At 32.4% G+C, this 12522-nt stretch overlaps 1 protein-coding gene across 2 annotated transcripts; it reads right to left on the bottom strand.

Moving 5' to 3' along the window:
• Positions 1 to 1797: 1797 nt before the first annotated feature.
• Positions 1798 to 3272, bottom strand: LOC145086895 (copper ion binding protein). Of its 2 annotated transcripts, none has more exons than XM_079024745.1 (4): positions 3138 to 3272; positions 2488 to 2617; positions 2327 to 2365; positions 1798 to 2182 (listed from the first exon to the last, which is right to left on the bottom strand). In XM_079024745.1, exons 2-4 carry the CDS (start codon positions 2587 to 2589, stop codon positions 1979 to 1981), a joined length of 345 nt encoding a protein of 114 aa, XP_078880871.1. In that variant the 5' UTR covers positions 2590 to 2617; positions 3138 to 3272; the 3' UTR covers positions 1798 to 1978. The 2 variants fall into 2 exon arrangements, with proteins under 2 accessions (XP_078880871.1, XP_078880870.1); XM_079024744.1 differs by having other exon boundaries at positions 2488 to 2628.
• Positions 3273 to 12522: the final 9250 nt, after the last annotated feature.

Genomic DNA, 12522 nt, shown 5'->3' on the forward strand with positions numbered 1-12522 from the left:
TCCCCCAAGCACCGCCCAGAAACCCAACTCGTATTGTCGCCCCTGATTGTTCATCACCATCATCTCCTCCACCTCTCTACTCTCTAAAATGTGAATCAGAGCAAAAAATATGCAAATTTTGGTTTAGGTTTTATTTGGGTTTAATTTCGGGTTTCTGCACTTGTGTTTTGGTTTGTGTATTTGTATTGCTACGGTTTTGATTTCATCTATGATTTATGAGTTTAATTTATGGGTATTATATTTGGGTTTGAGCACCCACTGCATCAATCTGGGCACTGAGTTTAGATATGGGCAATAAGGAAAATTGGTGGTGGACAATGGTAGCAATGATACATCTCACAAGTGGTTGTCGTTTGTGGGATACGAAGGGACAAACTTGTTCATGGGAATGGATTCCTTGAGGCCAAATGGAGAGTGTTACCGGGAATTTTATTGAGTTGTCGATTGGTGCTGGTTGCTGGCGGTAAACAGTAGTGGTTGACGGCAGTTGATGGTGGTGATTAATTGTGGTGGGGCGGTGATGATGAAGGTGATGAATAGTTTGGTGACGCTAACAGGTGTGGGGTGACCTGCTAACCTGCTATATGGCAAATATGAACAAAAATGTACAAATGTTTGGCATTATCACACCTAAATTCTCCATAGGGACAAAACCCCACAAATGACTTTAATGTCAATAACCCTTTAAAGTATTACAAAGGCATCAAAAATTACCTATAATGATGCCAATCGTTTGTTCCAAAAGTAGTATGTATACCTAGGGGTGACAATTGTGTCTAGTTTGGGTTGGCGGGATTGGAACATCAACCCGTACACGACCTGTCAACCTGTTTATTTATACGGGTTTGCAAGTCAGATTCAGATTCATGGGTCAGACACAACAACTAATGATGTTGCTATCACAAGGCCATAAAGATGAATCATCTTGTCTCTCAAATATGTCTATGATCATTATAAGTGGATAAAATTGGATAAAATGATGATGTAAAAATAAAAGCAAGAAGCATTTTTAACCTCTGTCATGACTGCAACAATCGTGGGATCAAGTCCACGCCAAATAATAAAAATAAAAAGTTTTATTTTCTCTTTAAATTCATTTATCATGTAGTGCGAAAATGTTTGTATCCATATATAGTATCAGTGTCACCTTCAATAATGAATGAGCCACCAATCACCAAAGCTGCATACAATATATTTCCACGTGGCTGTGTAGCGTACATGTATCAACAAGCTTCCATTTTGTGTTAAATGAGAGACAAATAGAGGTTAAAGTAGCTAAATATAATTTGCACAAAGTACCTGTGAACTCCATAAATTTTCAACTCCATTTACAATTGTGGCACCATAGGGCTGTGGTAACATTTATAATTTTTTTTATCTTAAAATCATAAACGGGTGACGGGTCAACCCGTGATTCTTTTACAAACCCGTATACAACCCGTTTATCAAACGGGTTGACATGTTAAAAAAACTCAACCCAAACCCATTTATCTTAATATTAAATCACGGGTCATATTGAGAATTGTCGGAACTATTTATACCATAACATATAAATCAATATTATGTTTTTGACCCACGTGATCCTTTCTTTTTTATCCTATTCAAACATAATTCATATATTTGATCCAATATATATTCTTAAATTACATCTAATATTGTACTTATTAATGAGATTAATGCAGCAAATGTCATCATAAATCTCAATATGATACTTAAATACCAAAAAAATGTTTTGAGTTATTTGTAATCTGTTTATTTAGTTATGTAACATAAACCAACACCAACTGCTCGATAAAATGCTTGAACCAAATCCAAAACCAATTTATCATCACAAATATACCTCCATACAAACAAGTAAAACTCTTATTCAGTTATTTATCATCTTAAACCATTCAGACATGAGACACAAGATCAAAGAGGAACATGAAAAAAAGATACAATTTTACCTAAATCACTCCCATTTTTTGACTTAAAGTATTCAGTCATGGAGATCCTCAGATTTCTTGTTCTTTGACTTAAGATACCATCCAAGTGCTCCAACAGCTGTCACAACACCAGCTATAACCGCATAGTTCCTGTTCTTGTCTTCTGATACTCCAATGGCGGGCCCACTTCCTTTTGCTTCACCACCACCACCACCACCACCACCACCGGAGGTTGCTGATGTGGCATCCGCTTGGGCCTGTAAAAAAATACCAAAATCATCATTCCTTAATATCAAATGCAAATCATAGCCATATATAGGACTAGAATAAAAGGTCAAACTTTCCAGGCTATTTCCAGACTAGAATAAAAGTAGATGCATTTGGGGTTGTAGTTTGTGAACCTTGCGTGCAAGCTTTTCCATCTTCTCTCTCTCAGTTTTCTACAGGATCAAGAAGGAAACAATTAGAAAGTAGAAAGAGAAATATGGATCAATTTAAACAGGACTTTTCGTAAGTTGAAGGATATGGAATTCAAAGTGTTTTGAAGTGCTTGATTCATTACCTTGATGTAGACATTCTCTGCAGCTTTTTCCTCCTCGCTTAGTATTTTTCCACTGCTTGAGAGCCTTCGAGACATGTATCGAAATGCCTGCTTTGCTGCCATGGTTGCCTTCTTCTTCAACTGCTTTCACCTAAAATAGTACTACATCAGAGTTCATCAGAAGTTCAGATGATTAGGTTTATATCAAGTGGAATTAGCCTTACATTGTTGGAATAATCGGAATTGGGAAAGGTAAAATGATGAGGCTTACAATTGTTGATTCGGTGTAGAAGACAATCAACACAAACATACAAATGCTTACAATCAAATAGATGCCGAGTTTATAATTTCAACTGGAGGTGCGAATTAAGAGTTTATTCGTGTATATCGGTATATGTAGAGCAATACAAAAACATAATTATGTAAAATCCATCGTAGCTCAATAGCAAAACATAGGCGAATGATCCAAAAACTCCTAATGAACATTTCGAATCGAAATGTATACGAATCGTAAGAAAATCGAACAAAATGAAGGCCAGATAAAAATCAGTCGGTTTGACGGTGAATTATGATAAAATTTGTATCGATTATCAAAACCTAACGAAAAAGAACAGCAAAAATGATAATAAACAGGATGAAATAATGAAAATTGTTGCAGAGAAGATACTTACAAAGTTACAAGTGACGTTGAGATGATCGAGAAGCAAAAGAGGTTCTGGGTTTAATCTTTCGATCAATTGGGAAATATCAAAATGGAAGAGAAAGAAAGAAGCTACCAGCACACGTGACACGCCACACGGGCACTTGTCAACAATACTTAATTTGTTGATTATAATATTTTTTGATTTATTTATCCGGTCTCTAATTTTTGTGTTTTTTTTTGGGATAATGTCTTGATAGGTTAAGATACTTTTTGAAATGTACATATTTAGTCCTTATTTTTTTTCTTATAAAATAAACCCTTATACTTTATTAATATGTACACATTAGACCATTTTCACCGGATTCTACAGGTTTTGCTGACGTGGAAGGGTTTATTTTACAAAAAAAAAAAGATTAAGACTAAATGTGTACATTTCAAAAAGTATCTTACCTTATCAAGTCATTTTCCCTTTCTTTTATTTTGTTGAAATGAAATACCCAGGTGGCATCCACATATCCACAACGAAAATTTTCCAACTTTTATTCATCATGAAAAAGAAGGAGAACCCCGATCTCCAACGACTCCTTTGTGTGTTCCTACACATCACTGGTAGCAAGGAGGAATGATGGCAAAAACAACATGGTCGAAGGGGGAGGCAGGAGGAAGTAGAGACGGTAGTTGGCTGCGAGGAGCTGCTTTGGTAGCCCCCTCGTCGATTCTTTCTTCTTTTTCTGGCAACATATCTCAAAGATAGATGCAAAGAGAGACAGATCGGAGAAACACAACAGGTAAAGGGTGTTTGGCTGTTGTTGTTCGACCGGAAGGAAGAGAGATGAGAAAGAGAAGGGTTGCCACCCTTTTCTTGCTGCTGGAGGATCACCCACCTCCGGTGACTAAGCTAATTAATTGCTATTTAGGGCCACTTGTGCTTCCACATCAGCAAAATCTGTAGAATTCGATGAAAATGACCTAATGTGTACATATTAATAAAGTATAAGGGTTTATTTTACAAAAAAAGAATAATGACTAAATGTGTACATTTCAAAAAATATCTTACCCTATCAATTCATTTTCCCTAAAAGAAAATTTGTATATGACCGGTATACCGAGTATAGCCGGTCACAAGGATTGCATTGTTACAAAAAATAAAGTATAAGGGTTTATTTTACAAGAAAAAAAGAATAAGGACTAAATGTGTACATTTCAAAAAGTATCTTACCCTATCAAGTCATTATCCCTTTTTTTCCGCCATGTTCTCTAATTTTTTCTAGAAAGGATATGGAGGAAAAAAAAAGAGTAATTTTTCCTTTCCTTTCCCTTCCTTACATTCTCTTTCTTTTTCAACCCTATCATCTAAAAAAATGAGAGGAAAGAAATTTAAGAAAATAAGTCATTTCTTTCCATCACAAACCCTATATTTCCTTCCCTTTCTCTTGTTAAATAAAACTCAAGAACACCCCTCTTTTCCTTCTTCCATTTCTCTCCTTTAAAAAAACTCGAGAACACATATTTCCTTCCCTTTCCTTCTTTAAAAAAAATTCGAGAACAAGAAGTTTAAGAAGATACAAGCATAATGATATTGTGTTTTGTTTAAGGGAACTTGACTTATCAGACTAATTATCTTTTTGTTTTGTTCATATTTAAGTAACTTCGTTTTTTATATACATTTAGGTAACGAACTTATTGGAAGTGTTCATAAGATCATTATGACCGGTTATAGTAAGTTACAATCGGTCATAATGATCATCTGTGAACATTTCCAACAAGTTTGTTATCTAGATGTGTATAATAAAACGAGGTTACCTAGATATGAACAAAACGAAAAGTTAATTACTTTGATAATTCAATTTACCTTATTTTTTATTTTACATTCTAAATTCAACAAAAATGGTAAATACTTTTAAAACCATACAATTTTGGTAAATATCTTTTTAAAATATACTACTTTAGTATAATAAAAAATAATAAAAAAACCCTTCAAAGTTAATAGGGAAAAAACACATAGTCATTTTATAAAATTTTATTGTTTAAGATATTAAATATAAAAATTAAAATTTACTAAAAAACTAAAAGTATCAGAGATGAAAAACAATAAGATGAAATACAACATCATCTTCAATTAAGTTTGCTTATATATTACAAGAATTTAAAATACAAAAAATAGAAGTAGTTTTTATCTATATCAATAGCATTGCTATTATATATATATATATATATATATATATATATATATATATATATATATATATATATATATATATAACTATTTGATAATTATGTTACAAAAAATGGCCCCTCATAAATATTGTTTTAAGAAAATTTAACTGAATATATTAATATGACAAAAATTATGATTGACCGTCTTAATAAAAAGAAAAATTTGACTTATCTTGGTAGTTACATTTCCGTTTTGTTCACATCTAGGTAACTTTGTTTTTTTGTATACATCTAGATAACGAACTTGTTAGAAGTGTTCATATATGATAATTATGATCGGTTGTAACTTGCTATAGACAATCATAATGGTCATATGTAAACACTTATAAAAGTTCGTTACCTAGATGTATACCTAAAAAATAAAATTATGCAAATGTGAATAAAGAGAAAAGGTAATTACACTGACAATTTTTTTTTGTTTAACAACCAAAAAACAACTCTATTAAAACGTGACAAACACGTTAAAGATAATATAAAATAATTATCAATTTATTTAATTTATATTTAATTATATAAAACATAACAAACATATATTAATTTCGTATTAATCTTGTGATGGATTTTTCGTATTAATCTTGTGATGGATTTTGAATAACGTACATAATATCTTTTACGCAATACAAATTTGAATTTGAATTTCGTTTGTATCGTTTATTTGGTGGTGGTGTGACTTCAATTGACATCATAGTTATTCAATCACATTAATAAAAGAATAAAGGTATATTTGTTTGGAAGGGCGCTAAAGGAGGTACATATATGAATATGAATATTATTTCAAAACGCAAATTATATGAACTTTATTACATATTTTAATGAAGTATTATCTTTTATTTTTCTATAAAATCATTCAGAAAAAAAGAAAAAGACAAAAATGCAAAAATGGTCTCTATGGTATGCATTTTTTTCTTTCGGATTTTAGTCTAAACTTCAATTTTTTTTGACTTTATGATCATTTTGGCCATGTTTCTTGTGGATTTGATCATCATTAAACTTAAAATGACTAATATGCCTTTTTAATTTATTTTTATAAATTTTTTTAAAACTTTATCTTTTATTTTAATATTAATGCAATAATAAATAAAGTGGGCCTCTCTCTCTCTCTCTCTCTCTCTCTCTCTCTCTCTCTCTCTCTCTCTCTCTCTCTCTCTCTCTCTCTCTCTCTCTCTCTCTCTCTCTCTCCTAATAGAAAAGTATGAACCAACTTCTATGTTTGTATGACTCTTTTTCTTCAAACACATCAACAAAAACTTCATTTATTCAATTAAAGAATTGCACCAAATCGTTTCTTTAATCTGTAGATTTTCTAATTTTTCCGGCTTCAACAAACAAGAATTCTCTTCGTTAAGCCATGTAAACACTCACTACATCAAAGGTAAAACTCGTTCATCACTGCCCTCAGATTCAACAAACAACAATTTTCCTTAATTTTAACATTTTCAGATCTAACATTCTTGTTAACCCAACGACATTACAATCTTCCTCTGTTGCTGTCATGTCATGTTTGTCGTTGCTCTGTCATGTTTTGAAGGTTAAAGATGGTCAAATCTGATAGAGGTTTCCATAAATTACCACCGAGCCACTGTAGTACACACAAATCCAGATACACACAAAAAGATACATTGATCGGAAAATAAATAAAGAGAGTTAGGGTTCATAAATCGAACAATGGTGTAGAGTTAGGGTTCAAATAAACAAACTTTCTTTTTGATTTTCTACGTTGAAATGTACAATGAAGCTTAAATCCAAGCAAATCACTTTAGGTTCGAACTAACCAAACTCTGATTTAGAATCTACACTCCCAAACTTACAACGGAGAAGACAAATCTCTTGCAAATCCAACACTATATTCTTCCTTGTCGATTTTGATTTCATCTGCAAACCTTAAAAAACATATGGTTTGAAGTTAAACTGATATGGGTCGGTCTGAATTAGAGATTGAAGTCAAACGAGTTTCGATCTGGATTTACAATATGCATATGGTTTGAATATGATATCAAAATCGACCCCTTTTCTCCTCCACCATAACCCTTACGCCCCACTCTTGAGTTCAACTTAAGGAGATAAAAGAAAGGAAATGGGCGGAAATGAGAGGAAGGTAAGAGAGATTGATGCTCCCGAGTTTCATTAAAGGAGGGAAGTGGAAGGATATGGAAGGATCACTTTCCTTCCTAACTTTCCTTCCGATTTGGGAGGATTTGAAAAGAAAGAATAAAATGTTTAACTTTCCTTCCATTTCTCTCCAACTCGGGAGCACAAAAGACAAATTTGTTTTCCTTTCTTTTCTCTTCTTTTCTCTCCTTACTTTCTTTTCTATTCTCTTCTTTTCTTTGCTTCAACTCGGGAGCGGGGTGTTAGGGATGAGAACTTGGCTCGGAAACCCAAAGTGAAACACACCGAACCGAATTTGTAACATCCCAAAATTTAAGACTAAAAATTTTGATTTTTATATTAATAAAACCATTATCCAAAACATTATCTTAAAACCATAGTGAAATCAGAGTATATCCAAATCATCCAAGTACATCAGAGTTAAACAAAATGCGGAACAATATGGTGTGTGTCACGCAATCATCCCGAGCTCTTCCCTTTCGATCTGGGAGTACTTGAAACGTAAACTGAAAACCGTAAACACGAAGCTTAGTGAGTTCCCAAAATACTGCATACCATACATATCTGCCAGCTTCACGTTGTGTCTGGTCCATTTCACCCCCTTTTCTATTTCGCCCCCAAGTCTATTTCACCTCATTCGTCAGCCCCAAGCTATACCGGGTCTATTTCACCGCCGAGTCTATTTCAACGCATATTTCAGCACAAGGTTATACAGGGTCTATTTCACCCCCGGTTTTATTTCACCCCATATACATATAGCAAACAACCACACATGCATATAACATATACATCAGGAGTCACAAATACCACAAGCACATAACATATCCTAGTGTCCTACAGTATAGTGAGCAAACCCACCTCAATCCTGCTGATAACGAAATACATAGGCTGGTGCAAATAGTAATTACCTCACTAACCATGAAAACAAAACCCTAATTAATAATTAGGTCAATAACCATAACCGAGGTCCCTACTCCTCAAATTTACTCCTAGGGTAAAAGACTATTTTAACCTTCCCTTACTGGGCCTAACTAACTTGGACCAAAAATCCAATAATGGTGCAAGGTCCAAAAAATGGCCCAACTCATAAACCTAAGGCCCAACCATGGCCTAACAAACATAAGGCCCAAAGCCCAAAAGAATCCTGAGTCCAAAAGGGCCCAAATCGCTAAAAGCCCACATCACCGAGTACACTCGACGTACTCCTCATACGCATGATGTACGAGTGTTGACTAAAAAACGTGCAGCTGACCCAGTATGCGCAGCGTACCAGGAATTACGCTCCACGCACCCGCCAGGGTCCCATTTGTCCAATTTTGTCTTAATCACTTAAGCTCTTAATGTTCAAACGTCAGATTTACTTCATTTCAAGGTATTAATACATAAAGTTGGCAACTTTATCACTTTGCACGACTTAATGGGACCCAAAAACTGATTTTGTCCATTAAGACCCATAATAATGACTCTAACTCATGCATGGTCCATTATGATTCATCAAGATGACATTTCTTTACACAAAGAACATCATAAGGGTTAAGATCTAGTTTTCTTAGATCCTGGAGTGGCTTAAACTCACAAGGAGACTCATAAAACCATAATAAGCTCAAAAGAAAGCCCTAATCTCAATCTAACACAAAGAGGTATCTAGATGCGACCTTTTATGCCTTCTGAAGCTAGCAAGTTTGATGGAGATTCTGGATCTACAACCTCAAGTCCAACCAAAGGTTGATCACCAAGCACTACCTTCTTTAATGCACACAAAACAACACAAATTTACTTCCAAAGCTCAAGAACACACTATGGGAGACTAGGGTTTCATGGGGAACCTTTAGAGGGAAGGAGAGTGATGAAGTAGCCTCATGCCTCACAATGATGATTATATAGGGTACAAACCCTAAAAATTACAATTTTCAATTTATGTTGCAGGTACTTGCAGCTCAAAAGGGAAGGGTCCGACATGATCGCACCGCATCACCCTCTGATTTCCACATTTAGAGATTTTGAGAACTTGTACTTTGCTAACATATTGCTATGGCATGCTTTTGACTATTTTGATATGATTATTGTATGTTTGACATAAATTTTAAAATGAAAATTTTATCTATATTTTTGGGTTGTTACATTAGGACTAGGGAAAAAAATGTTATCTTTTAAAATTAATGTTTTTTTATTGTAGACTTAATTTTAGTTTCTAAAATATGTCTTTTTTGTTTTTTTAAGTATTATGTTTTATAAAAATATATATGTTTTATTAATTAAAAAAGAAACACGAAAAGGAAAAAAAACAAAATTCAAAAAAAATTCAAAAAAAAATGACATGGAAAATATTGGTGTTATAACATTGTTATAACATGAAAACCATATCCTTGTTTGGTGTTATAACATCATTGCTTATCTGGCATGTGAGATGACACCAAACTGGTGTTACATCTCGTTGTCCACATCCAATGCTCTAAAGAAAGTCCTTATGTTCTCTCTATTCTTCCTTTAAACAAGAAAGTGTGTATATCGACGTATATGTCTGTGATGGTCCAGTGTGTGCAACAATGTTTTGTGTGTGTGGCTCCATTTCTAATTAATAAAATTTTAAATTAAATTTAAAACATAATAAAAGAATGTATTAGAAAAGTATTTTAGTTTTTTTAAATTTTCAATGGACATAAAATCACAAACAAACATGATCAAAAATATCATGAAGCCAAAATAATAAAGGTTCGGACTAAAAAAGAAAAACCATTCTTGCAATTTTGTAAAAAAGATGCTAGTATATAAAGAGTTTCAAGAGTTATGATGGTGCACCATTAATTTGCTTAAAAACCACATGGGACTTCACCAAAGGAGGATTTTCACGGACTCTTAGCGAACTATTTTTTAGTCAAGCATGATAGGAAAAAAATTGAATGGGAAATTACCGAGTTCCACTATTCACGAAACATAATTGTAAAGCTCTAGAACTGCATGAAAGTAATTCATAATTATGCATTCCGCAAACTATTCGCAAAATCACAATATGTAAGAAAACATCGTCTAGCAAATTCAAAAGTCTTTTTTCCACGAAACAAGTGATTATTTTGTGAATCAACATAAATATAGTTTAGCACCGATCATTTAGTACGAAACACTTCAAAAGTGAGTTACACCAAGTTCGAATCTAATAGATTTCAATCCTTTTCTGTGTTAAAAATGAGATTCTTTTGTCATGCAAAGTCAAATTATTAATTACTTTTGACATACCTAAAATTATTAATTTAAATTATATCTTATAAATACCTCTATTGGTTTGATATATTACTTTAATATAAAAAAGAATATTTAATTTTGGATATAAGGTTACACATAGATCATCTCCAACTCAATTCTATTTTTTCCCCAAAAAATGGAATAAATAGTGTTTCATTTTCAATCCTATTTTATTTTTTACCCCATTTTTACTCCCAAAAAATATATTTGTAATATATATTATATTTTTTTCTAACTTATATAGATTGTCAACCATACCCCTTCTACTAATTTGGTTTTAACAAATATATAATCTATATTTTTTTCATTACAAAATTATTAAATAAAACAGATTATATTTATAATACTTAATTATAAGCTTTTGTAAAATACGTTATCGTGTTTTAAAATTTCTATTTTATATGAATTTGATAAACAAAAAATAAATTTTATATTTATAATTTATTAATATAATTTAATATATAATACAATATTATAAGTATTAAATACTACATTTAAATTATAATTAGTATATAAAAATAAACTAGTAATGTATAAATATATAAAAAGAGAGACTAAACCGACAACTCAAAGTTCATCCTCATTTTGAAAGAAATAAATAGTATAACATCATATTTGGTGCTATACTGTTCATTTCCCCCAAAATTGGGGAATAAATAGGATAGGGTTGGAGATGAATAAGAAAAGAAATGAAAGAAAAAAATAGGAATGGGTTAGAATTGCTCTTAAAGATGTTTGAAATATATAACTTTTGGAATTTATTCAATTATTTTACTTTATTAAAAAAAATGATTTCAAATATAATTTCCAAGATATTTGTTTGTCTACGCACCTCATCGCAAACGACACTTTATCGCCTCAAAACACATCATACATAATGGCACCATTGAATTCAACCTTCATTTATATGCAATTGGCCCCAATCTTGCATCATTTCCTACACGGATGTTGATTGGGCAGGGTGTCTCGACAACAGATAACCCACCCCACAGTGTTTTAAGAGACAGTCTCGTCTCATGGTCTAAAAAAACAACCTACTTTCTCCTGCTTAAGTTCCAAGTTAGGATATCAAGGTGTTGCAAACATTGTTGCAAAAACCTATTAGCTCCTCAACGTATTTCTTGAACTTCAATACTCCTATATATGCGGGCTACTCTACTTTATTGCAACCATATATCAGTTAGAGGTGAGCAAACCTGAACCAAGAAACCGACGAAACCGAAACCGAAGCAAAACCGACGATTTATGTTTGAATTTTTTAAAAGGCCTTTTATGAGATTAACCTAAAAAAACATAAACAATGATTATGGATGAATATTGATTCTCTCCAAAAAAAAAATTAAAAATGTGAACAATACAATCTTTATTATCATTTAAATTCACATTTTTTATGCTAAGCCCACCAATATAACTCATGGATAGGAACCTAAAGTGATTTAGAACTTGTTGATTCAAAGTTAAATGAGTTTTGTTTACTTATGAATTTCAATATCCTCACATATATCTATATCCATTTGTTCCTCCTTAAACCATGTTAATCACACAACTTTTTTGGGGTTATTTTCAATTATGAGTATGATAAGGGTATTTATGTCTTTTTCACCGACACAAGATTAAAAAAGTGTTCTTTTCCCACCTTCTTCCACTTTTTGGGTGGGACAAACAAATAACCTCTTAAATTACATTAGTAAAAACTTTGATTATCACTATATCAATATAACATTTGTAATCATATCAAATATATTAAATTTTCATAAGAAGCTACAAAAAGTCTGTAAAAATCTGTCTGGGATCAATTCAAACAAACCGACCCGTTTGACCTTTACAAATAACTTTCAATTCAATAC

This window comes from Lactuca serriola, chromosome 2 (assembly GCF_051521515.1).
Source record: "Lactuca serriola cultivar US96UC23 chromosome 2, Lser_US96UC23_V15, whole genome shotgun sequence".
Taxonomy (NCBI): domain Eukaryota; kingdom Viridiplantae; phylum Streptophyta; class Magnoliopsida; order Asterales; family Asteraceae; genus Lactuca; species Lactuca serriola.

Coding starts and splice junctions, on each gene's coding strand:
- LOC145086895 (XM_079024745.1), bottom strand. CDS start 2,589: ATGGCAGCAAAGCAGGCATTTCGATACATGTCTCGAAGGCTCTCAAGC. Junction 2,366..2,487: donor CAGAGAATGTCTACATCAAG/GTAATGAATCAA, acceptor TTGATCCTGTAG/AAAACTGAGAGAGAGAAGAT. Junction 2,183..2,326: donor TGGAAAAGCTTGCACGCAAG/GTTCACAAACTA, acceptor ATTTTTTTACAG/GCCCAAGCGGATGCCACATC.